The 27,993-nt window shown below is 41.0% G+C and overlaps 1 protein-coding gene and 1 long non-coding RNA gene across 2 annotated transcripts in view; one reads left to right on the top strand and one right to left on the bottom strand.

The window, feature by feature from the left end:
* The window catches only part of LOC107541709 (uncharacterized), a 54,762-nt gene extending 53,044 nt beyond the window's left edge, over positions 1-1,718 (top strand). The window contains exon 4 of the long non-coding RNA XR_001603638.2: positions 1,356-1,718. This is a non-coding gene — a long non-coding RNA (uncharacterized LOC107541709). The remainder of the gene's footprint in view (positions 1-1,355) is intronic.
* UMAD1 (UBAP1-MVB12-associated (UMA) domain containing 1) overlaps positions 1-27,993 on the bottom strand; it is a 182,270-nt gene that overhangs the window by 32,543 nt on the left and 121,734 nt on the right. Inside the window, exon 3 of the mRNA XM_087821177.1 lies at positions 26,872-26,939. Coding sequence (XP_087677303.1) covers positions 26,872-26,939 — 68 coding nt within the window. The remainder of the gene's footprint in view (positions 1-26,871; positions 26,940-27,993) is intronic.

Genomic DNA, 27,993 nt, shown 5'->3' with positions numbered 1-27,993 from the left:
TTTCAAAGGGACTTTTACCAAGGCTGTAATTAGTTGTTCTGGCAAAAACTGCACACACGTCTAATTGCACACACAATTGGCTAATTGTATCTTCAAAATAAAGGGTAAAGGGTTAATTGTATCCACATCTGGCCACAAAGAAAGAGATTGTCCTTTGAAAATATGACACTCCACTTAGATGAAAATTTGCATTAAACAACCATCCCTATTACTACTAATAATTATAATAATACCACATGCTTACAAATTAATAAATACCTTTCATCGTGATCCTAAAAACACTTCACAAACATTAATTAATCTTACAATACTCCTACAAGGTATGAAAGGTGATTATCCATCCCAATGGCGCCAATGAGGAAATACAGGCAAGTTAGGTAATTGTCCAAAGCCACAGAGGGAACTGAAGTTCCCAGCCCCCAGCTCTGTACGCTGGCCCAGGTCCCCAGGGAGGTTCAGTGGGGAGTCTGGTTCACATAATCAGCAAAAATGAGCCTAAAACCAATGCAAAACTAAGTAATCAAGTTTCAGAATAGTCAAAACTGGCCTGTGATTAGAGACTACATTGACTTCTCCTATTCAAAGGATCATGGAGCGCATCAAGAATGGAGCTAACAAGTAGAACTTTTTTTGCTCCTTGGTTTGATTTTATGATAAAATATTTCAGCTAATTTATAAAAAAGTACAGAGAAGCAGACAGTGCATCCCCAATGATTGGTACTTTCAAAAACATATAAGAGATGGATACTTGGAATGTGTGACTATAGCAGCTGTGAGGCTAAGACATGCTGGACATAGGTCATGAAGTCAGGGACTAAAACAGAGTAAAAGCAATGTTATCTTAATTAAAATTGCCACTCAGGAGCATCCAATTTATACTAGCCCAGAATATCTAACTTAATACAAATACATTTCCTTATAAATGCATAAGTACTATATCATTAATATTTGTGTAACCTTAATACCTTCTTTAAGAATGAGAGAAATGTGCCCCGCAGGAGTGGCTCAGCAGTTGAGCCCTGACCTGTGATCCAGGAGATGGCGGTTCGATTCCCAATCAGGGCACATGCCTGAGTTTCGGGCTCGATCCCCAGTTGGGGGCGTGCAGGAGGCAGCCGATCAATGACTCTCTCATCATTGATATTTCCATCTCTCCCTCTCCCTTCCTCTCTCTGAAATCAATAAAAACATATTAAAAAAAAAGAGAAATATGAGGGTTCATTTCTAACAACAAAATATACATTTTAAGGTCTGATTTATTTTTTATAATTAAAGCAAATATTCTTTTATCCATACCAGAAAATGTTTGTGTGATTTTCTTACTCATCAAAACTGATGATAAATTCTCTCTGCAGATACTTAAAAAGACGTGGAGAGAGAACCACACTCCCTCAGCTCAGTTCAGTCCCCATGGCCCATGAAGACACATGCTGGGATACAAAGGTGAGCAAGACCCTTCCTGCTTTGGTGACACAGGGTCTACGCATTTACTTACGGTCCCTCAAATCCTACCATCTCTCCTTCTACAAAGGTTTTGAGGCAACATCCAGTAGAAGAATAAAGAAAACACTGAAACAGAAAGTCAGGGACAAAGAAAATAGAAACCAAACACGCTAGAAACAAGAGTCAGTTTGACTGTGTTTCTACACTTCAAAGGGGGCTCCAAGTTACTGAGCACCCAGAGCAAAAAAGAAAGAGAAGTGGGGAAAAAGAGAGAAAGAGACATTGGGATATATAACTAAATTTTTAAGGATGGCTAGTAGAGGTAAAAATCCATATAACGTGGGAGTGCCAGAGATGGAGACCTGACTTCCCACGGGGGAAGGTGGGGACACAGTCACATTCTGGGCTGGGCTTGAAGGGCAGGGCTGAGCTCCCTGGAGGCTGCAGGAGAAAGGACATGCCCCACCCAGTCTGCGCCAGCGGAGAACCCTGCAAGCAGGAGGCCCCTCGGGGAAGTGGAAGATTCCAGCCCCGGGGCGAGGTGGGATGTAGTCCTAGACGGGCCTGGCGAGGACTCCAGGCCCTCAGGCAGATGCCATGCTAAGTACAGGTAACACTGGATTTTTGAGGGGGAAGGGGAAGACTGGAATACAACTTTTTTTTCTCTCTCTCTCTCTCTTTCTCTCTTTCTCTCTCTCTTTCTCTCTTTCTTTCTTCTAGTATAAACTCCTGACACCAGGTAAAGAATGGACCAGAAAGGCAAAAGTCAGGGGGAAGAAAGATCTGTCAGGAGGCTCTGTAATAAATCAGATGAGGCATGATCAGGGTCTCGACTCTGGTCCTGGCATAGCAGAGGTAAAGGAAAGGACAAACAAGAGACTCTCTGACAGGACTCAGTGAATAATTAAATGGCAGGAAAAAGATGAGTCGCGCGTGACTAGAACCCCTAAATCCTACCTGACCGATGATACCCCGAGGGCTGATAGTGCATGTTCTTTCTACTGTTTTATTAGGGCTGGTGTCAATAAAATTAACATCTAGCTTTGTGTCATACTATTTTTCATCAGTGAAAAGTATACAAAATTGTTTTTAAAATTATATCAGAACATGAAATGTATCTTTCTTTAAAATCAAAATGGAATGTACTGTCAGCCACACCCATGGTATGAGGTTGGTTCTATTTCTAGCTCAGGTTTCAGCACTTTTTTTCCTGTTTATTTACATTTATAAAAAAGAAAATGAGCTTTAATTCTGTTTCCAGAGATTTATATGATCTGCACCCACTAAGTGTCTTCCTATCCCCCTCCCACCTGGCCAGGGATAATGCAAAACTATAATCAAAGTAGATGCTTAAAAATTACTTGCTGAATGAATTTAAAAGCTGAAGTCAGATAAAAATCACCTGTTCCCCAAACCTGTAGACAGTGATTGCTGTTAGTATCAGACTACCTGTTAAAGGCGGGTGTGTAAGGGATTGCTGCTGCTCATTAAATGACAATTTTAAAATTTCATCAGGAAAAACATTTCCTAAATAATTTACCCTTGTCACCAAATGTATTGCTATGAAAAACTGCTAGCAGCTCTACTAAGTCCTCATTAGTGCTAAGAATTGCTATAGATAGAACATGAAAATGTCTGGAAGATTTTGCAATGCACTTACATTTCCATGGAAAGTGACATTACTATATGGTCAATATAATACAATTAGAAATTTTACCCTTTATAATAGTGTTTCACCTTTGAGTTTTGAAGGGAAAACACTGATTTTTATCTACCCTAATTTAAAAAATCGTTATTGTCAGTGACCTCCTAATACATACAAAATAGAGGTCAAACTTAGATTTGATATTCAACTCCCTAGATGATCTGGGCCAATCGACTTCTAGTCATAATTTCCTCTAGTCTGGTCAGTGATTCCTGCAAAGTGAGGGTGTGAACCACTGACTGTGCAAGCGCTAGGAAGGAGGAGGAGGAGCCCTGGAAGGCTAGGGTTTAGGAAAGCTTCATGGGCAAGAAGGCAGGCAGGGTGGAGGGCAAGACAGGTCAGGGGCTATATCCTTCCGTTCCTAGATCAAAGCCTTCAGTGGCAAGCCCTCAGCCCTGCCCGTGCGAGCATGTGTGTGTACACACAGAGGTCAGCAGGGATGGTGTCTCTGGGAACTGACCTAGCTGCAGTGAGCTCAGAACTAGGGGCTTGAGAAGCCTGAGCAGAGCTGGAGCACCAATTCTGACTTGGTGACTTGGCGACTTGGCAGTTAAGTGTCTATACTGAGTCCAGTACATCTGAATTCAGGTTTGAGCCACGTGTTAGCTAAGTGATCTGGGCAAGGCATTTCATGTTTCTGAGTGCCAGTATTTTAATTATAAAAAATGGGGAAAACTATATATTATATGTGCGTACACTGTACTCGGCACAGTACCTAAGCATAGGAGAGAAAAAAATAATAGTTTTTGTCATTAGTACTGAATGCCAGATCCAGAACACCAGAGCTCTGGGATCAGGCCTCTAACCTCATTCACCCATTTCACCAACCAGCAACTATCACAAATCCCTTTGGTTCCTAAAACACTGGGTTGTAAACTCAGATGAAGAATTCAGGGAAAATATTTTGACCTTGATAAAAGGTTTTTATAGATTTTCCCCCACCCAAGATGGCAGTGGTAAATGGCAAAGGAACTCTTTTGTTCTACCACTTTTTAAACATTACTAAATAACCTGACACATTCAAAATGGCATGCAAATGGCTTTCTAAAACAAACATTTGCCCCTCATAAGTCATGTACACTATTTTGGTTAAAAAATGATTCTACAAACAACCTATGAAAGACGGCATTAAATATACGTATGTATTTCCAACGTCATATAGATGTGAATTGGAATTCCTACTGCTGTTAACATTAACACTAGGAACAAGAATTGTCTTACTGGATACAGAACTTCATCTTTGCCTTAAACATGCCATTGAGCCAGACATCCCTTTAACACCGACTGACCCTCTAAAAAACTTAATTCGATATAAGTTTATACTTCACTATGCATTTTCAAATTTTAATATCAACATTTTCATAAGTTACCTTTTAGTTGACAGGTGGTTTTACATTTATCATAGTGGACAGAAATTGTCTCTTTATATGTATTAAGTTAAAACAGGTCCATTTTTAAAGTATAAACAAGCACTATTTAAAATACTAAAAATATTTAAATAAGTATATTAAATATATTAATATAAATATCCTCAAACAACAGGGGGGACAAGTCACAGGTGGGGGACTCCCTTTGCCATTCTTGTTTGTCCATACCTACTTATCTCCTACTTTCTGTGGAAGGTCTTTGGCCACTGCAGCTATAGTGACAACTCTAAATTCTGAATTTCTCCTACAGAATTTAGTCTATGCTATATGGTTTAATTTTTACTATATGATTAACACAATCATATGCTATATATACCATTATTTAAATTTTCACATGTCTTTTTTGTTTTGGATTATTACACTGATGAAACACTTGAGAGCCAAAAGAATTCATCCATCTCCTTGGCACTGAGTACGGCACTATGGAAACAGTGGGAACACTGCAAATATTTTCTGAATAGTCTTATAAGACCCTATGTATCTTTAAAATAATTGCATCTTAAAGGAAATTCTATTATAATATTAACTAATATAAACTAACTTTTACTTCGAAATATTTATTTGAATGATTTTATAAAGGCAGAAGATACCAGATTATTTGCCCTAATTTGAATTGTTGTTAAGGTTACAAGTTGCACATCAGTGGGGTTTTCCCCCTTGTTCCTTTAGTAATAGCTATGCGTGTGGCAATGTGCCTCAGTAATAGCATTTCCCAGCCACCGTTGTTGGTAGAGGTGGCCAATGAGATGCAAGTGAAAGCTACCAGATAGGGCTTTTGGAAGAGCGATTTAAAGGGGGCCTGCTACCAGATAGGGCTTCTGGAAAGAGTGATTTAAAGGGGGCTTGCTTTTGCCTCAGTCTTCTATGGCTGGAGATGCAGCAGCCAGGTTGTAATCAGCACAATGGAATACTGCTTGGCTGTGCAGGGAGGGAGATCTGGCTTTTTGCAGCAGTGTGGATGGACCTGGAGAGGACTGTGCTGAGTGGGGTGGGCCAGTCAGGGGGAAGAGGTGCCATGTGATTTTGCTTATATGTGGAGTCTAATAAATGGAATAAACAAACAAACAAAACAGAAACAGACTCATTGCTGTCAGAGGGTAGGGAGTAGGGGGGCCAGGTGAAGGAATTAAACAAAATTCAAAACAAAACAAAAAACAAAACAACCCCTCATAGACTGACAAGAGTATGGTGATTCCCAGAGGGAAAGGAGGGTGGGAGGAGGCAGGAGATGGTAAAGGGGAGACAAATGGTGACAGAAAGAGACCTGACTTGGGGTGGTGAGCACACAATACAATATACAGATGATGCACTATAGAATTGTACACCTGAAACCTATATAATTTTATTAACCAATGTAACCCCAATAAATTCAATAAAAAACAACAACATTTAGAAGCCCCTAAATCCTGTGACATGCAACTACTGGGCCGGACAATACTGCGACAGGCAGGTACCTGGCCGAGAGAGGGAAGGGAAATTAAAATCTTTCACCTGGACAGCAGTGTTCATTTGGGAAGTCACTTTCAGCTACCTGCCCTCCACATTTACAGAGCTCACAGGAAATATATCTTCTCAAGACTTTTTAATCTGTAATTATTATGTTGTTTATTTGAAGTTCAATTTTAACTGGGCTAAATTTTTTATTTGCTAAATCTGGCAGTCCTAGTTATAGTGGTACCTTAAGGGGAAAAGTTGGCTCAATTAATGACCTGTGTCTTATTTATGGAATTTTGATTTCTTGTATGCAGTAGGAAATGTTTTAACTACATATGAAGGAATTACGCAGCACAACAATATAAAAAGGTGAGCATAAATGACTAGTTAGTTGTAAGAACTTTCCCAACAATATTGGGAATCTCATCTTTTAAAAACTGTGCCCCATTGAATTAGGCATCACTCCTAATTAATAAAATGTTCATTGACACATTATAAGTACTATAAACTTAAAGACACGTATTTTTAAAAAGCAAGTAGCCCACAAGGATAAAGAGACAAAAAAACAACACCACCTTTTTTCTAAAGAGATAGCATTTAGAAAAAGAAGGTTAAAGCATACTTTCATGATAAGTGACAGATAAGACAACTTCCCCCTGCTCCCCCCCAAAAGTTTTTCATGTTCATGGAGATCTTCTAAAATGTACTCAATTTACTGCCAGAAACAGAGGCCATCTTTGGAATCCAGGGCAAGGTGAAAAAACCTGCAGCATTTACACACACTGCAGCATTGTAGCCATTCTTTATGCCCTTTCAGCTCACTTTTATTACTTCCAGACCCCTTTCCTCATTAACGCGCAGATATAAACTGGGGGCTACTGCTAGGGCGGAGAGCAAATACCCCGGGTGCTGGTGAGATACAGACCTCCACCTCGCATGCATATCAGCTGGAGAAAGGCCAGCCCTTATTCATCAAATTTAAAAAGCGCTCTCTCATTTCATGCTAATTGTATGGTCCTTTGCATGATATACAAAAGACTGCCTAAGATGAAAGGCGTTAAAAAGAAAACTACCAGTCTCGGAGGTTTTTTTGGAACAAGATTAACTTATTACTTTTTTAGAGAAAGTAAATGACTAATTCAAGAATCACATTTATCTTCACAGAATGAACTTTACAGGGTTTATTATTATCCAAGTCTATTCAACTGCCTCCCTCTGCCTAACATAATGTGACTCCAAACAATGTGACTTCACCTATTTCAGTGCTTCAGGACCCTCTAGGTTGGTGTTGAACAGTTCATAAGTTAAAGAATTTAAAAGAAAGTGCATACATATTTTATATGATTTTTTTTCACAAGGAAATAGTTAAACCTCCCTGGAAGAGAGGCCAATTATTCATAAATGCTTGTTTCCTAGGTTCTGCTTGTAGGTTCTGCTTCGACTGGTTTCGTATAAAAGAACAAAATCACAAACTCATTTTCGGTTATGAATATTATCTGTAATATAGTTAAGTGACAAAATATTCCTCAAGGACTGTACATAAGAGAAACCATGATAACTCACGACATACCATAATTTATGGTAGATGGAAACATGTGAATTGGGTCTTTGAAAACCTGCATTATATAGATTTATGTTCCTATAAGTAACCAACAGATTATTAACCACGGGAGAGCCGTCGGGGAAGAGGTGGAAATGAGAGCAGCAGTAGGTGCGGCTCATTCTCAGGCCGCGCGGCCAAGCAGCGCTTTTCCTCCGTAACTGCCCACCGCTCCCGCCAGCCCGCTGAGTGGGGTCGGCGGTGCCAACGAGCGGCGCGTAGCTGCGGCCCCGGACGGAGCGGCGCAGCTGGGCTCCCCACGCCTCCAAATCACTAGCCGCTCCAGAGGTTAACAGCCGAATCAAACATGCTGTGAATAACCAATATTTCCTATACATACTGATGAGGGTTTTTTAAAGCCTGTTAGACTAGCATTGTTCAGTAAAACTATAAATGAACCACACATGTAATTTTAAATTTTCTGGTACAACAGTAAGAAAGTTAAAGGAAATAAGTGAAATTGATTTTAATACTCTTTTTTTAACCCAGTATATCCAGATTGTTATCATGGCAACATGTAATCAACAAGAAAGATTGAGAATATTTTACAATTTTTTAATACTAAGTCTTTGAAATCCAGTATGTATATTTACAGCATGTCAGAATTCAGGCTAGTGACATTTCAAGTGCTCAGTAAGTACATGGAGCAAGTAGCAACCATGTTAGACAGTCTAGTTAAAATTTCACAAACTTAAAAAAAAAAACCTTGTTCTTAATGACTACCTAATGTTTTCCTGTGAGACAAATCTTAAGCCACTATTGAGGTTATTGGTTCTTTGTGTTAATGAACACAGTAAAAACACAAGAAAAGCTGGGCCCCTAAAAACAGGGATTGAATCCTAAGGTCATGCTTAACTTTTATTAATAAATATTTACATATTAAACTACTTGTCTTCCCTGGCCACATGTCTGATCCTATCTCAAATTTCAGGAGTTTTAATTTTCCTCTGAGGATTTAATTATCAGCCACATCACCCAAGATTCAGTGAAATATTCACATGTTTACCACTTGCTATTTGAGTAACAGTGTTCCAAAGTAGTAAATTGTGTTAATTTTTAACTGGTTTATGAGTAATTGGTAAAAATCATAAGAGTTTCTTCAGGAAAAGAGTTCCAAAAAATCAAGAAAAGAATAACTAAAAAGAAATTAGTACCAAAATACACTAAATTCCAGGCTAACAAGCTCTTTGGCCCTTATGAAACTACAAAAGACAGCTTAAGGGCTTGCATGCTAAAGTGAAACCCAACAAACCATTTTAAAGAGCTGAAGCAGGAATGATTATTAGAAAAATAAGTGACAGAGAGGTGCCACTATTTAACCCTCAAATCAGAATAAACAAAATTTAAATGGTAAAATTTTTTAAAGAAAACGAATGCTAGTTCCTTTGTTTCTTCTCTCTCATTTATTGTTAGAAAAATTTAATGTCAAGTTTGGGTTTTGATTTGACTGCCAATTCCAGGCAATATATTAGAAACCAAAAAGTTAGTGGAATTGTAATCAACATCTAAAAAGATCTTGACACACAAACAGAATATTCATCTTAATCACTTATAATGAGCTTATGTAATGTAAATATGTCAGAAAACCTTAATATACTCATGATATGCTTTTAGCTATAATTTATATATAACTTAACCTATAATTCTCATAATATATCATCCTCAGATCTCATAGTCTCCTTTAGCACCACCAATCTGCATCTGTAAAACTTCTTAACACTTAACTTGACTGAGGAAAGCAGAGGTGTGACTAACTGATTCATTTGGTTAGTTGGTGTCTAGCTTTGTGATGCCCTAAAATTTAAGTGATGAATACCTGTGAAAAACACAGTTATAGCCTCCAATCTTGTAGTTCAGTTATGGTCAGCTGTCTTGCATGATCTTGCAATGATGAGTTTTTAGAAGTACAACGCAATATTTTTAACCATAATTTTTAGGCAGTGTTTAAAATGCAAAGTTACTCATGGATCTTCTGGCGACTCGGTAACCTTATACTAGCATTTGAATTCATTTTTCTTTCACAGAAAGGCTACAACTATTGAAGCTGAAAGCACAGAACACTGATTTTGGTTCTCAATGTCAATAGGCATGAAGTGGAGGTTTAGAAAAATAAACAGCTCACACCCATGAAGATCTGTCCAGCTAAAACTGGCGCACCTCTCCTGATCTGGTTCAGCGGACCTTTTGCAGAAGTATGAGTTCTGCAGGGTCTTTGGAGGTATGGTGTACAGGGGCTGAAATTCTCTTCCACTGACTTGCAACTTGCAAGTTCACTGTGGTACTGGCCGGCCAGGCACCAGTTAACTGAAATGTTACTGCCATTGCTTCCTTCCTTCCATCTTTTGACTATTTATTTGATACTCACTACAAGTATATTTTTAGGCATTGGAATTTCAGCAGTCAGTAAGATGGAGAAGACTCCAGCTTTTGAGAATCTTACATTCTTCCAGTAATTACCTGTAACTTGTCATATAGAGCACGCTATAAGCAACTGTTGAATGTAAACATTATTTGATATATTAAAAATTGGGAGTTAAAATGAAGAAGTAACAATAATATCCATAGTTTGAAGAATATCTTCAGATGCTTATCATTTACTTGTCAGCTTCTTTATTTTTTGCAAGAATATCTTTTACTAAATAGCTAAAGGGGGCAAAATGCACCAAAAGATACTTAGGAATCACCACTTAAAAATAAGAGAAAAAACACCTTGAATCATTTTAAAAATAACATTTAAAATGTGTCTTCAGTCAGGAACAGACGCCAAATAGTCAAAAGAAAGAAAAACATCTAAAACACAACTGAGTTTTGAGGACAGACGTAGCGTTCAATAGAGCTACAGCCTCCGTAGGTCCCGGGAGTCAGATCATCACTGAGCTGGCCTAACTGAACGAGGAAAGATAACCTGCAAAACAACAACTGGGAAGAATCTGGAAGAATAATTCAATATGGAGAGATGAGGTAACTTTACAAAGACACTCCCGTGAAGCCAGCACTGAAAAAACAAGGAACTGATTTTTCCCTTAGTGACAGTGTTTCGGTGCTAAAGAACTGGACAGCTAGTTCCTCTGTCCTCGGGCCATCGTGAACGTTTATTCCTGCACACCACAGACGTGAAACACCTGCTGAGGGCTGGCACGTGCCGTGCACAGTGCCGGACACGGGACACAGGGCCGAGTCAGCCACGCCCCCACTTCACGGAGCGCTCGGTCATCACACAGGCAGCTAGGACGTGGGCCGGGAAAGGGCGGGGGCAGCGGGGGGAGGCCTCGCTCGCCCCTTTGTCTGCCTGAGGGAGACAGAGACCGTATCCGAGATGAGAGGCGTCTGAGCAGGGGTCTGAAGCATGAGTGGAATTTTCCAAGTGAACATGAAGGGTAAGGGATAAAGGAAGCTCTACAGGAAAAGGAGAGAACTGCGCGTACGTTCTCCAGGAGAAAGGGATACGCTCACAGCATGGAAAGAAGCTGTGGTGACACAGAACAGGCCTGACCATTCAGGGGTCAGGGCAGATCACGGAGGGACGTGCACGTCAGACAGGAGTGACGGAATTTGATCCTGTAAGCAGCTGCAGAGCTCACAATGGCATCGAGTAAGGCAACTATGTGGCCTGGTCTGTGGTCAGAAGGACCAAATGAAAGTAAGACTGGGGTCAGTAGGCCGTTTCAGAAACTCTTCAATAAACCGTGTGAGAGATGATGAGGTCTGAACTACTACAGCTGAGGGGGGAAGGAAAGGAAAGGGCAGATTAAGTGAGGTAGAAATGGAGTGACTTGGTGATCAACTGGGTTAGAGCGAAGGAAGAAGTAGTGGGTAATTCCCTGGCTTCTGACTTGAGAAGATACCTGTTTCCATGCCAAGTCATTGTATCAGCTTTCAGTTCTGGGTTCTGACTCCCTGAGATTGGTCACTGCTGCTTTCCATAGTCCCTTTGTTCTAAAGAATGTTCCCAGGTACTAATGACTCTAGAAGCAGAAATACGGGGACACGGCCACCAACACCTCTGAGTGGTGGTGATGAGAGGGAAGCACCCCTGTGACTCTCCCAGTGTCTCTCTACTTCTCCCCCCACATCCCCATATTTACTGTTGGAAAAATGAAGCTTCTAAAAGCAAAACAGGATACCTATATCAGAGACTACTTGCAGTCTATCCAATATTTACCTTTCCTTTCCCCCTTATTACTGGACCCTGATTTTGCTGGGGGTAGCAAAGTACAAAGCTAAAAACACTTCCCAGCCTTCCTTGCCACTATGGGTGGCCATATCACACAAAAGGCCCAGTAAAACTCTGTTAGAGATTTTTTGGAAAATTTCTGAAAACAGGTACTTCTATTCTCCCTTTAGTGTCTTCCAACTTCCTAGAAAGTGGATGTGATGGCTGGAGCTGCAATAGCTATCTTGCAACCATGAGGAAAAATCAAGACTCATAGGACAATGGCCTTGACATACTTGAGCTCGTGAAACAATGCTTCCACCGCCTTCTACCAGACTTTCCCATCACTTGGGAAAAATAAAGCCCTAAACTGAATACTCTGCCTTGCAGGTCTCTGCAACTCTTATCTGAACATAATTCCTAACTAATTTAATCCACTCAATTATACTTTGGCACAATTTTCAAGGCATCAACCATAATTTCCTTCCAGTTTAAAAAGAAACTAACACTTATAGAGTGTCCAATATATGTCAGACACTATGTATATAGACACATAAATATTACATATTGACTCATTTATTATAGTAACCCTGCAAGGGAAGTAGTACCATTCCCATTTTATTGCAAAAAGACAAGAAGAGGCCAAGTGCTTTATCAGAGTATGATTCTGGGACGTGGCCAAGCCAAGATCTGAGCTCCAAGTCTGTCTGCTGATAAAGTTCATGATCTGCCCACTATCCCTGCTACGGCAGGGTTCTGTGGATTCACTAGGACAACATCGCTCTAAATTAGGTAGTCACTTTTCCTATGCCCTCCATACCGATATCTAAAATCTAACAGTGCATCTAGAGCATGAAAATAAAAAGTGGCGTAGCAGGAGGCCGTGAGCTGGTTGATGTGGCTGGTGGTGCGAGTTAGACGCCCGAGGTACGAGCTGCCTGGAAGCCGCTGCCCAGCGCAGGATCCGGCGAGGAGGCTCCTTCACGCGCGTCCTCCAGCCAACAGGGCCCTGAAGAAACCACATTGGGCTGGGGATCAGCGAGTGAGCCCGAGGCACGGACAAAGAGGGCAGCTAAGGTGCCCAATGTCGCGCATTCTCACAACTAAAAACTCCTGAATTATCTTATCAAATATGATTTTTTAAAAGAAAGAAAATTAAAATTGCGAGTTTTATGTACCTCTTATATAACCAATTAAAAAGCACACTTTAAATATAGGCTTATATAAGTATTACATAAATACACTTATATATGTACATATTTTAACTCTTCCCTCTACATGGTGAATCTGAAGCAGCTAACAAAACAATTCACAATACATTTAAAAATCATGTCCAGGAAACAAAATAGGAGTGTGATGAGATAAGAGGGGAATCAAGTCTGCAGATACATAGCCTGTAGGGTCCTAAATAATTACTAGAATTCAGCTGTAAATTTAGGTCTGAGTGTCATCCTGCCAAAGGAAAATGGAAAAAATGATTTGATGCAAAATTCACCATGGCCACGAGAGAAAGACTATCACCACCTCAGTAGATACAAAACATTTTCTGTGAGTATAAAAGCAACATGCAATCAGAAGACCTAACTGGGACTTCACTCAGGAGAAACTATGTAATGTCTTGGTAAAAATTCGTCCATAATAAATGTCACAGTGTATTCCACGCAACAGTTTCTCACAGTTACTCAATCAAGCTGAAAAACAGTCCAGGGAAGGCGATCTGTGCAGGACAAAGACGACGGGACAGATACAGCTCTCTGCTGGGCTGGCTTGATCCAGTAATAAATCCCAGAATATTGAGGTGAACAAGCAGAATGTTCTTTTAATTATTCTCCAACTGAAACCAACTAAAGTAGGATTATGTATCACTTTACTGACTCTTTGCAGTTCAGAGTTTCTGAGAAAGTTTTCTGGGCTTTTGACTATGTAAATGGTACTTCAGTCCACTGTCACTGTGCTCTTCGGTATAATATATGCCAGTCTTTTATCTTTCTCCAAGTGGCAGAAAAAGTCCAAGGAAACGTGGGTTGCTATTACTTAAAAAAGAGAGCATGGCTTTTAGCTTTTACATTAGGAGGCTCTAGTATGTACATTTTCTATTATATAACTAGTGTTAGAGGATATTTATGAATTCACACCCATAATGATTTCTTAACTAATTTAAAAGGCAGTATGCGAAAGGCATGTTTCTAAGAATATGACATCCCAAAAGTAGACATTAAACAGTCCTTGAGCTGGTGGAAATTAATGTCAATTATTGAACAGGTTAAGAATACAGCAGTTCATAAAAAGAAAAACAAAAAGCTGACACTCAGTGAGGAACGGGGCCTGCTAGATCTGGAAGGAAATGTAAAATCTATGTAAATTCAACCGAGCTTAACTAAAATGTATTTTTTTTCTGTGTGTCCACATTGGAGCAGTCCCATGAGCATTTTCACAAAAAGAAGCCTCAGTAAGGTACAGAATGGAGGATTCAGAAAATGCCTCAGTCCAAGCACACCCCTGCACGCTGCTTGCCCACTGCGTGGAGTCACATGAAATTTCCCCTTCGAACCAGAGCCTCGGGTGGTGTGAAGACAACATATATATGGTTGTGCTTTAATTTAAACCTCTGTGTAGTCGCAAGTCAGGACTGTAACACGATCCCAAGGAGGAAAAAATAAGGACCATTTGCTACTAATTAAAAAATAGGGGGTTAGAAAAAGGTGGCTGTGGGAAATAGGGAGCAGTGGTTCTCCCAGCATGGGCCTCTCGCCCCGCCGGTTTTGTGGTTTTTAAAACTACAAAAGTGAAAGCTGGAAATATGACAAGAAAATGACTACCAAAACATAAACAGAACATTCCATATGGTTTTTAAAGTAATAATTTCTAAATTGGAGATAGAAAACTCGATTTGTTCAGCAAAAAGCTACTATTTCCACATTATGGTTCCTCCTCAACAGTAGCATAAACGCGCATATTAGATCTAACGTAGCTCCATGAATATGACAAGGTTCCCAGTCCCGAGTCTAACTGCAATCAACTGCAGTGAGTCAACAGATGAGGAAGGTGGCTAAAGAGAGAGAACTTCAACAAACTGAGGTTGCTGAAGTTAAATAAGTATCATCCTGGTCACTTTAAGCTACCTAGCTTCATCAAGTGGAGCTACAAAGCAGCAGGTTAGCAGGTTTCTTTCTGGCAAGGAATAATTGGTACCGAGCAACAGACTGTGTGCATGAGCAAGAAACACTGCATAAAATTCACGTTACTGGCTTGCCCACACCATATGTGCATTTTGGATGGAAACAGGGGCTGCTCTCATACACCTCACATATTTTGGCCTTACAGGCTGGAATGAATGAACATTACGTTTCACTGTGCTAGTTAACCCCAGTGGAAGCCAGAAAAATACCAGAATTATGACCTTTCAATTACAATTTTTTTTCCAGCAAAACTAAAATTAGGACAAAGATGAAGTGGTAACAAAAATATACAAATTGGAAATTACAGAAAAGATCTTTACAAACTCCGATAAGTTTGCCTCAAGTTAATTCATCTTGCCAGTGTTTTGAGCAATCAACCACCTATGCTAATCTGATCGTCAAATATAGAAGTCAAGAATTTATAGATTTAAAGTGGCCAAACTTATCAATTCCCAAGACAGACTTTGTAAGCAAGAGCAAAGATCTTGGAAGTGGTCTTTGCAGTCTGACACCTCACCAGTAAGGACTGCTGGACTAGGCCTTCCTAACAGGCCTAAGGGCTTGACTAATCAATGCCTAAGGTCTTCATTATGCAGCAGGTCCACTCCCTACCTCCCACCAAAGTCATAGTATGAAGGTTGGCATTTGGTGGTAAAATCCCAATTCACTGTTCAAAGAGGTAACGAGCCAAGACTTCTGGGAGGAAAAGATCTCAGACACTGCATCTAACCAACCTGCTGCACTGACTAAGCACTGAAGTTGAAGAGAAGCTTAGCAACTTGTTCTAGATCAGACACTTGGTGAGCAGAGGAATCCAGAAAAAGTACTACATCATATGGCCCAGTAATTCAAATGAAAATAAAGTTTGGAGAAATGCATTTTATAAAATCTTCCCTAAAGGTATCTTGCACAGGAGGAGAAACAGATCTAAAAAATTAAATTTACCATTTAAATGACGTAAACAGCGCAATAATCCAACTATGCTTCACCTCCCAGTAAATCAGCAATTTGAAAGGGTTTTGTATTAAGAAAAACAAAACAAAGAACCTCGCACTCATCTGACAGTTATATTCTTATAAACTAATTATTACAATGAGAGAAATTACTATCTTCAAAATAAGAGTCTCAGCATCATAGATATAAAGGGAAAAGCAAGATTTTTAGACACATATATATTCACACTAGTAGCTACAACTTTGGGGGGGGGGGCGGGGATATGAGTTTATAACTGATATCATGACATTGACAGTCAGGTTGATCAATGAGAAAAGTCTGGGCCGTATGCCTTCCAATGAGATGTAAAAAATAATCTCCAGGTGACCTTGCTCTTCTAGCTGTGACGTCCCCTGGGTGAGAGGAGAGATATTTTGACAAGTCGAGATCAGATACGGTGCTCTGTGATCAACTCATTAAGGGATCTAAACCTAAGTGAACCAAGGCAGGAAGGTACCAACATGTCTCCTAAGGATCATCTTCAATAGGTCACTCCATTGGTGGTGTTGCCGTACAAGAGTTCTTCCATTAAACAAAAACTGCCCTTGAGTGAATACATTGTTTCCTCACCACCGCCTCATTATCATTTAGAATATAAGGTACACTCATTATAGACAAGTTGGAAAATCAAAACACTGGAAAGGATGATTTAACTCACCTATCTATCACCCCAAAGGCAACTACGCTTAATGTTTTCATGTATGACATCATCTTTTTCTGCACAGTTTATACATAGCAGCAATTATACTATATATGTAATTTTGTGCCTCATATTTTTAACTGAAATTATGAAACCAAGAGTCTTCATATTTTATTGAAAAACGAATCATAAATTTCATTTATGAAAAGTGAAAAATATTCCACTGAGTGGATTGCCATTTTTTGCACATATAACTTCTTGTGGATTTAAAAGATTATTTTCTTAGAACAGTATCCTAAAAGTGGAATTACTGTCAAGGTATATTAACGTCTTTGTGGTTCTTGATACTTATTGCCAAAATGCTTTCCAAAATTGGTTGTACCATTTTAAACTGCCTTCAATATCAATACCCATTATACCTGTATTTGGACTATGAATATATTGGGAGAATAAACAGTTTCATAATCATCTTTATAACACCAAACTTTAAATTTATAAACTTATATACATGTTATACTAAAAAATTCTTAGCATCCAGTAGATGAATGTTTGCTATTAACACTATCCTTGAAGATCACTCCCTCCGGTCTTTTTTTCCTGTACCACGCAACCCCAATTCTTTTCTACACAGAGCTCAGTTTTAAACGAGATAATCTTACTCCCCTTTTAAAGGAGTGGAAACCAAAGTCTACATCATATGGCATTCACAAAGCTCTAGGATATTTTCATGCACTTTAATTACTATCTGAAATAAAAGCAACAAGGAAATTAGTCCCTATAAAGTCTGAAAGCTCTGTTAAAAGACTTAAGTATAAAAAAACATTAAAAGAAAAATGGATGTTTCATTAATAAGTATATTCCATACCTTTTTCAAAAAATCAACCTTTCCCTAAATTACTGATCTATAAGTTCTACATGTAACTGAACTATTCACAAATACACAAATAAAACATTACAAATACTATGTACTAGATTGAAAAATGTGCTTGAAATGACCTGAATAAACAAGTCCCCCAAATCCTTACTTTATTTCCCAGGGATTCTAATATTATGCACTTAATTTTAGCAAACATTCTGCTGTTGTTGCTACTACCTAAATTACTGTTTTTGCAATTGCTGCCTATTAAATTTCCTAGTACAAGTTGGCTGTAAGATTGTTTTAGGTCTCCATTAAGAAATTATATTAAATATGCAATAAGCCACTTTGGTTAACAGAAGTTGGGGGGATATTAGTGTCACAGTTTATTATTATACATAATTTTTGTGTCTTCTGTAAGTATAACCACAAGAGTATCTCAGTACCACCAGCTGATAATAATCTTTATAAATCCTACTTTGCAGCTATACCATCTGTTAGTTATTATTTTATACGTGGCTCCATATGCATATGTGAATTAGTTGTCACTCAAGACAAATATACAAATGGAACTGTGGTTTTGTGGGGAGTTTTTTATTGGCTTGTTTTTGTATTTTGCTATCTTAAGCCAGAGAATTAAATAAATAAATATATTCCTGTCTTGGAGACTAAAAATAAGTGCAAATTAAAAAATAATTTTAGGAGTGCAAATAAAAGAAATTGAAGTTCAACAATCCAAATGTGTGTGTTAAGATGTGTTGTGGAATTGCGTACCTGAAACCTGTATAATTTTGTTAACCAGTGTCACCCCAATAAATCAATAAAAAGGAAAAATAATAATAAAAAGCTAAAAGGATGTGTTAAAATGAGTCATCAAAATTGGACCTAATTATATTATAAAGCTAAAATTTACATATTCGTAGCTCTCAAAATACACCTACAAAACCAAACATGAATAGGTCCTCCGGTAAATTAGTAGCTAATATGGTTCCAGTGTTCACAATATAAAACACTGGCCATGACTTCAGATTAGAAAATCATGACTAATTGCTGGCTTGCTGGTAATGTTTATTCCCTGAGGAGATGAGTCATAATGGCACAGGCCGAGAGCGGACCTCCCGTGAATCTGGGGCTTGTCCCCCCTCAGCGGCACGTGACAGGCGCCTAGACTGGCAGAGGGCACTGAGCGCCTGCAGTGTCCCCGCAGCTCACTACCAGCACTGACCCTGAAAGGCAACAAGACCAGAGGGGAAAACAGAGCAGGGCGGCTCGTCCTCCGAGTGGATCATTAGCCCCAAATCATAACCTTTTCCCCAAGTACTAGAGCCTAATGACTTTAATTTTAATAAGCCCAAACATGGGTTTAAAGGAGCCACACACCAAAAACACGAATTCTGTTAAAAGTTATCAATGGCTCTTAAAATGCAGACTGAAGCACAATTTGAGAGAAACTATATCTGATGACTGCATTAGTTCAGTGTTTCCTTAAGTTCGCCTACTTTAGGAGGTAACACTTTGGGATCATATACAAGGAGCACCGGGGTAAAATCAGTGGTAACTAATTTCAGTCATTGAGAGAAACTGGGGAGGGGGAGTGAAGGAGTCACAAACAAACTGAGAAATCATGGTTTTCTGGAATGAATGCTGTACTTTAGTTTCACAAAGTAAAAAGTTCCACTAAGTACTTCATGCAAATAAATATGCTGCTTTTCATAGTTTATTATGTAAATAAATGTATTAAATATTTCATAATTCAACTCTGTAAAAGTTAACTTATTTGATGCCCAAATGAAGTCTCCGTTTTTCAAATTATATTCCACCTAGATGTTAGAATTTCCATGATGTTGGTGAGAGAGCTCTACTGGAGAGGGAGCACAGTTTTGAAGTATACTTGGGCTGCAAAGTGTAAGGGAAAATATCACAGACTACTTAACAAAATATTTTAACTGCCAGTAAAAAAACTACAGTGCAGCACAGACACGACATTTATTTTTTTAACCCTTTATTATCCGTCATTGAGATTCACACGTGGAAGGAAGTTACATACCGTGCTTGGCCTCTGTATTCTAAAGTGCTCTTAATGAAGAACTTCATTCCACAAAAGTTTATCTTAGCAATTTTGATTGCATGAATAAATTTTCAGAGGTCAAAATACATCATGCATGGAGCCTTCCATGACTCTCACTAATGCTATATCTCCCTCCATTGAAATCTCAGTTATTTTTGGAGTTGTGGAGTTTAAGGAACGTATTTATTCCACTTTGTATTATAGCGACTGGTAGAGTTTTCTAGTTACCCATGAATAGGCTGAAAATTTCTGCTTCTATAAGTGGGAGTCACAGAGCCTTACATCTCCTATATCCAACAATTCCCTGAAAACAGTAGGCAATCTACATGTTTATCTGAATTCTCCAAAAAACTTATTTCATTATGCTAAAAGCCACCTCCAAAGGGTCCTTAGAAAAAATGTGTTGTCATATTTTGACAACGAAGAGGGTGACTTTTAAGCCTTACAGAATCCATACTAATTTACCATATATATTCTCATTAAAAGTAATATTTCAACATTTCTTGTAGAGCCATTAAAAATTAAAATAATGAGAATCTTTCCTGCTAGGTACAACAATTACTTCTTAATCAGATGTATATCTTTTTGAAAACTAACTGAAATCATTCCACTTTTCCTTGCTGATGTTGTAAGACAGCCAAAAAATAATGTAAACCAACAGATTTTTTTAATGGGTAACTCCTAAGAAATATAATTATATTTTACAGAGAGGAAAAAATAATTGTGTGTTTAAAATAGAAGGTGGAAAACAGAATTTAATGAAGAGAAGTGCTCATAAAACAGCACTTGCAGAGGACCGGTTATTTGTTCATGTATCCATCCACAAGTCATGGACAGGGCATCTGTGTCACACCACAGTGTGACAGTTCCTTAGTGGCTGAGGCTCTAAAGTGAATTGACAGTGGTCGCAGGCCTCCGTGGTGGTCTCTGGCTGGGGGAGCAGGGAAAAGAGCTCACAAAGGAGGTCACATCTGAACGGGGCTTGGGGTCTCAGCTTTATTCTGCAGATTTCAAGACATTGTGGGGGTGGGGGTGGGGGGGCTGAAGTACCAAAACTTGCTATTCTTTTTTGGAAAGAGATCTGGGAACAAAATTGCTCGTCTAGTAAGAGTCTGGTGAACGGCTGAGCACCTAGTTGGAGTCTGAGGAACCAGATTTGGAAGATATTTGAAACGTAGCATCAGTAGGACTTGATGACAGATCTGATGAGGTTACAAGAATGAGCCAAAAGGATGATTTTAGGCCTTGAATTTGGCAGTCAGATGAAACCTAGATGATCAGGTAATGTGAATTTATCCAGAGCCTTCTATGTACCAGACACTATTCGAGGCATGTGAGGTCTGTTTTCCGTTCCAGGCAGGGGAGGCGGGCAGTAAACAAACGAAAACTCTGAGGTGGCGATCAACGAGATTCGGCAACCAGGGTTATGTGCTAGTGACCGGGGGGAGGGGCTCTTTAGCTGGGACAGTCATGGGAAGTGTCCCCTGAGCTAAGACCTGGGTGATGAGGAGGCAGACGAGAAGCTGTGCTAAGGAAGGGACAGCAAGTGCAGAGACTGGGGTGGGAAGGAGCTTAAGGTGACCGCGGGGCAGAAAGGCAGAGGGGGAGGGGAGGGGAGGGGAGGGGAGGGGAAGAGGGAGGGGAGGGGAGGGGAGGGGAGGGGAGGGGAGGGGAAGGGAAGGGGAGGGGAGAGGGAGGGGAGGGGAGGGCAGGGGAGGGGAGCGGAGGGGGAGGGGGAGCGGAGGGGGAGGGGGGAGCGGAGGGGAGGGGAGGGAGGGGAGGGGAGGGGAAGGGAAGAGGGAGGGGAGGGGAGGGGAGGGGAAGGGAAGGGGAGGGGAGAGGGAGGGGAGGGGAGAGGGAGGGGAGGGGAGGGCAGGGGAGCGGAGGGGGAGGGGGAGCGGAGGGGGAGGGGGGAGCGGAGGGGAAGGGAAGAGGGAGGGGAGGGGAGGGGAGGGGAAGGGGAGGGGAGGGGAGGGGAGGGGAAGGGAAGGGAAGGGGAGGGGAAGGGAAGGGGAGGGGAGGGGAGGGGAGAGGGAGGGGAGGGGAGGGCAGGGGAGGGGGAGGGGGGAGCGGAGGGGAGCGGAGGGGAGCGGAGGGGAGGGGAGGGGAGCGGCACGTGACAGGCGCCTAGACTGGCAGAGGGCACTGAGCGCCTGCAGTGTCCCCGCAGCTCACTACCAGCACTGACCCTGAAAGGCAACAAGACCAGAGGGGAAAACAGAGCAGGGCGGCTCGTCCTCCGAGTGGATCATTAGCCCCAAATCATAACCTTTTCCCCAAGTACTAGAGCCTAATGACTTTAATTTTAATAAGCCCAAACATGGGTTTAAAGGAGCCACACACCAAAAACACGAATTCTGTTAAAAGTTATCAATGGCTCTTAAAATGCAGACTGAAGCACAATTTGAGAGAAACTATATCTGATGACTGCATTAGTTCAGTGTTTCCTTAAGTTCGCCTACTTTAGGAGGTAACACTTTGGGATCATATACAAGGAGCACCGGGGTAAAATCAGTGGTAACTAATTTCAGTCATTGAGAGAAACTGGGGAGGGGGAGTGAAGGAGTCACAAACAAACTGAGAAATCATGGTTTTCTGGAATGAATGCTGTACTTTAGTTTCACAAAGTAAAAAGTTCCACTAAGTACTTCATGCAAATAAATATGCTGCTTTTCATAGTTTATTATGTAAATAAATGTATTAAATATTTCATAATTCAACTCTGTAAAAGTTAACTTATTTGATGCCCAAATGAAGTCTCCGTTTTTCAAATTATATTCCACCTAGATGTTAGAATTTCCATGATGTTGGTGAGAGAGCTCTACTGGAGAGGGAGCACAGTTTTGAAGTATACTTGGGCTGCAAAGTGTAAGGGAAAATATCACAGACTACTTAACAAAATATTTTAACTGCCAGTAAAAAAACTACAGTGCAGCACAGACACGACATTTATTTTTTTAACCCTTTATTATCCGTCATTGAGATTCACACGTGGAAGGAAGTTACATACCGTGCTTGGCCTCTGTATTCTAAAGTGCTCTTAATGAAGAACTTCATTCCACAAAAGTTTATCTTAGCAATTTTGATTGCATGAATAAATTTTCAGAGGTCAAAATACATCATGCATGGAGCCTTCCATGACTCTCACTAATGCTATATCTCCCTCCATTGAAATCTCAGTTATTTTTGGAGTTGTGGAGTTTAAGGAACGTATTTATTCCACTTTGTATTATAGCGACTGGTAGAGTTTTCTAGTTACCCATGAATAGGCTGAAAATTTCTGCTTCTATAAGTGGGAGTCACAGAGCCTTACATCTCCTATATCCAACAATTCCCTGAAAACAGTAGGCAATCTACATGTTTATCTGAATTCTCCAAAAAACTTATTTCATTATGCTAAAAGCCACCTCCAAAGGGTCCTTAGAAAAAATGTGTTGTCATATTTTGACAACGAAGAGGGTGACTTTTAAGCCTTACAGAATCCATACTAATTTACCATATATATTCTCATTAAAAGTAATATTTCAACATTTCTTGTAGAGCCATTAAAAATTAAAATAATGAGAATCTTTCCTGCTAGGTACAACAATTACTTCTTAATCAGATGTATATCTTTTTGAAAACTAACTGAAATCATTCCACTTTTCCTTGCTGATGTTGTAAGACAGCCAAAAAATAATGTAAACCAACAGATTTTTTTAATGGGTAACTCCTAAGAAATATAATTATATTTTACAGAGAGGAAAAAATAATTGTGTGTTTAAAATAGAAGGTGGAAAACAGAATTTAATGAAGAGAAGTGCTCATAAAACAGCACTTGCAGAGGACCGGTTATTTGTTCATGTATCCATCCACAAGTCATGGACAGGGCATCTGTGTCACACCACAGTGTGACAGTTCCTTAGTGGCTGAGGCTCTAAAGCGAATTGACAGTGGTCGCAGGCCTCCGTGGTGGTCTCTGGCTGGGGGAGCAGGGAAAAGAGCTCACAAAGGAGGTCACATCTGAACGGGGCTTGGGGTCTCAGCTTTATTCTGCAGATTTCAAGACATTGTGGGGGTGGGGGTGGGGGGGCTGAAGTACCAAAACTTGCTATTCTTTTTTGGAAAGAGATCTGGGAACAAAATTGCTCGTCTAGTAAGAGTCTGGTGAACGGCTGAGCACCTAGTTGGAGTCTGAGGAACCAGATTTGGAAGATATTTGAAACGTAGCATCAGTAGGACTTGATGACAGATCTGATGAGGTTACAAGAATGAGCCAAAAGGATGATTTTAGGCCTTGAATTTGGCAGTCAGATGAAACCTAGATGATCAGGTAATGTGAATTTATCCAGAGCCTTCTATGTACCAGACACTATTCGAGGCATGTGAGGTCTGTTTTCCGTTCCAGGCAGGGGAGGCGGGCAGTAAACAAACGAAAACTCTGAGGTGGCGATCAACGAGATTCGGCAACCAGGGTTATGTGCTAGTGACCGGGGGGAGGGGCTCTTTAGCTGGGACAGTCATGGGAAGTGTCCCCTGAGCTAAGACCTGGGTGATGAGGAGGCAGACGAGAAGCTGTGCTAAGGAAGGGACAGCAAGTGCAGAGGCTGGGGTGGGAAGGAGCTTAAGGTGACCGCGGGGCAGAAAGGCAGAGGGGGAGGGGAGGGGAGGGGAGGGGAGGGGAGAGGGAGGGGAGGGGAAGGGAGGGGAGGGGAGGGGAGGGGAAGGGAAGGGGAGGGGAGGGGAGAGGGGGGGAGGGGAGGGGAGGGAAGAGGGAGGGGAGGGGAGCGGAGGGAAGAGGGGGGGAGGGGAGCGGAGGGAAGAGGGGGGGAGGGGAGCGGGGGGGAGGGGAGGGGGGAGGGGAGGGGAGGGGAGGGGAGGGAAGAAGGAGGGGAGGGGAGGGGGAGGGAAGAGGGAGGGGACGGGAGGGGAGGGGAGGGGAGGGGAGGGGAGGGGAGGGGAGGGGAGGGAAGAGGGGAGGGGGGAGGGAAGAGGGGAGGGGGGAGGGAAGAGGGGAGGGGGGAGGGGGGAGGGGAGGGGAGGGGAGGGAAGAGGGAGGGGAGGGAAGAGGGAGGGGAGGGGAGGGGAGGGAAGAGGGAGGGGAGGGGAGGGGAGGGGAGGGTGCAGAGCTCGCGCGGCGCTGCCTGTGGCCCACGGCCCGGCCGAGGCGGCAGGAGGCCGCGGTCCCGTGCGCGCGTCTGCCCGCCGTGCGAAGGGGCTTGCGGGGCAAGAATGAAGGCCGAGCGTCCTGGAGAAAGTGGGGCCTAGACTCGGGTTCTAAGTGCCAGCGTTGAGGCCGCGTCACATTCTGGGCGTAGCGGGGAGGTGACAGGGCTCCTGATGGACTGGACAGGAGCCTCCCCTACCGAGGATGGTGATACTCGACAGAGACAGGAGAAAGGCGACAGCAGCTCGGGGCCGCGGTCGCCCGGCGGGGAAAGGCCGCGCTGCCTATAAACGGGCCCGGGCCCGGGTCTGTGGGCGCCCGGGCGCGGCGCAGAGCTCAGGGGGTGCCCTGGGGGGTGCACCGTGGAGGTCAGCAGCCTCTACACGGGATTTCAGGCATGAGCCTGCGTCAGATTCATCTCGGCTGATGAAGGGAGGCTGTGGGGCGGGGCCGGTGAACACGCAGCCATGCTGTTGTTGGGGGTCGTTAAAGGGGAGCAATGATGAACTCATTTTAGACTCTTACGGTCGACGTCAATGATTATTTGGCTTTTCTGTGGCAGATCATACGTAGCCTCTAAGGGGTTTTATTATCGTCCTCTCGCACCGTGACAACCCTGGGTTCTCATCTGCAGGCTCCCTATTGCTTTCCGCTACCCGAGTAAGCGCCCTGACAGCAGACACCGCCCTCTGCGCGCCCAGCTGCGCTTCCAGCGGAAGGCACTTCTGAGCACCTGCTGGAGCAAGAGTGTATAAATCCACTCTAAGAACTGGTTGTGTAACAGAGAGACCAGGACACAGCACAACAGTGCGCTAGTTTGAAATATGGGAGGATCAGAATCTCAAAAGCTGCTTTCCTTAAGAATTATTTCCATCAATGCATCAGCTTTGAAAAATAATCGAGTACCACAGACATTTCCAGTGAATCCCATAACTAAGCAATTAAACTCAATAATCGTGGACGATTTCTAAACCATTCTGAGGGGTCTTTCCCAAACTCCAAATACATCAACCTTTATTTCCCATCAAAGATGCTACTTATATATAAGGTCAGCACTCACTAAATGTTTGAATCAATGAAAGAGATCAAGTTGCTTCAATGTATAGAATGAACATAGTTCTTTGTTCTTGTATCTGTGTTTTCACCACTGTATACTCAGTTCTTACACAGCACCTTGAATACAGTCAGCGCTTAATAAACATTTGTCGCGTGCATGAACAAAAACAAATGCGCAGTTTTATGCGAAAGATGACTCTTTTCTTCCTCTACATCAATTTCCTTCCTACATCACTTCTTTAAATAAGCTTTTTTCTTGATTATAAAATATTCCTTCATTATGGAAAATCTAAATATAAAAAAATAAAAATCTCTGTTCTTAAAACGCATATTGCTGGCTACTTACAATTCATGATTGTATTCATTCAGTCATTTAACAAATCTCTTTGCCTACTCTATGCTAGGCTTTGGGGATAGAGAGATGAACCAAATGGGCCAGGACCCGGACCCCACTCCGTTTGTATACATCAATACCCTCCTGTGCCACCGTAGAATATACGTAGAGGAGTGTCACCACGTAGAAAGTTTCAAAATTCATGGATACCCCTTCCACCCTAAGAATTAACATTCCCCCTAAGTCTTAAAAATTATTTCAGTGGTTAAATAACATTAGTACATTTCTACATAGTGTACAAAAGAGCACCCTCAAGGAGCGAATCAATTTTTTCATGCGGCAGAGAACAAATACGCTACCCGAGTCTTTCTTTTGTTGTTGTTGTTGTTTAAAATATTACAGATGTCCCTTTCTCTCCCCAACGGACCCTAGTCTTTCTACTGACTAATGTCAAGGACTGCATTTTGATGCTGGAGCTGGTAATGTAATATAGTTCTGAAGAGATTATTTTCAAACCTTCCCTTATATGTTCACATATTATCTATTTATTCAAATGTATTAGAAAATAACCACTCAATTAAAAATAGTTCGAAAGTTTTAACTTGAATGCTCTATTTCTCTTTTTTTGGCAGAAAGTTTCCATTACCAGCACAAGGAGAAGCGTAGCACTTGGGAAGCCATGCTGTACTGTCACCCCAATTTTGAGCAGGTCACCTGTTTCCTGGTATCTAGACACCCGTCTGCATAGCAAGAGAAGTTATTGTTCAGCCTCAGAGAAACACATAACCATCGAGACTGGTTCGGTTTCACCCCAAAAGGACTCGGAATTTCACCTACCGGTTGATCGCCTTCTACTTCTGAAGTTGTACCTCTTGCTGCCATTCTTTGCTCATCTGCTGTATCTCCTAAGAAACAAAGAACAAAAAACTTTACCATACCATTGAGGCCAAATTGTCTTCTATTTCTTTGAAACATCTTTTGATATTATATGTTCCACATTATGGAATCAACTACTATTTCCTTTGTTACAAAGTAAATAAGTGAATTTTAAGAATTGTGATTTTATTGGGGTCTCAGATATCATCCGTAAATATATATATACACATTCAACCTAAACCAGAACTGTATCCTGTTTTATAAAAGTTTACACTGGAAAAAGAAAGTGAATTCACATTTTTGTAAGTCAAGCCATATTTCAAATAAACTAGGAAAGCTTACAACTTAAAGAAGATAAGGAAATTATTTTCAAATTATAAGTCTTTATAATATGAATAACTGTCCTCCAAATTAGTTTGTTGGTTTTTTTTTTTAGCTTTATTCTTTATAAGGTTTATATATCTGTGGATCTGCCTCGAATTCAATATATATGTTTGTGTTCAATAATTAACCAAATGGTGAACAATCTTTATAGCAGGGAAAAAAATGAACAAATTCGCAGCCAGCATTCAGTTCTTCTTTGACCCCTAAGGCTGCTCCCTGGGTGAGGACATTACTAAATGAAGCTGGCCACTAGGTTGGCTCCAACAACACAAACATAGGCAAGCATAAGCATAATTTGATTTATCGATGGCCTATTTTTATTTTTTTATTATCACTAACGGTCTGTGATTAACACAGGTTACATAAATAAACAATTAGCCTATTCCTTTAAAGCATAATGAGAGGTTAATTTAGTAATTTGTAAACTGCTCATCCCATAAAATTAAGCCAGCTCAGGAATGTCCACAACAGGTTAGTTAAGAAATTCATAGGCGATGACCTGGCTGACACTAAAGGTTAGGAATTTGTTAATAGAAGGAAGATCACAAGTCTTGATTGGAGAGTATGGAAAGTATGAAAGTAAGAAAGGCTGAGGTTAACTTTTCCATATGAAACACAAAAGTTTAGTTTACCAAGGAAGAAAGAACTTCGTGGAAATTTTAAAGGATTAAATAAAATTCTGTTAAATTCTAAAATCAT

Source organism: Miniopterus natalensis, chromosome 10, assembly GCF_054644295.1.
Source record: "Miniopterus natalensis isolate mMinNat1 chromosome 10, mMinNat1.hap1, whole genome shotgun sequence".
Taxonomy (NCBI): Eukaryota; Metazoa; Chordata; class Mammalia; order Chiroptera; family Miniopteridae; genus Miniopterus; species Miniopterus natalensis.
Note: the sequence above shows the minus strand (reverse complement) of the source record. Positions and strands in the feature narration are given on the sequence as shown.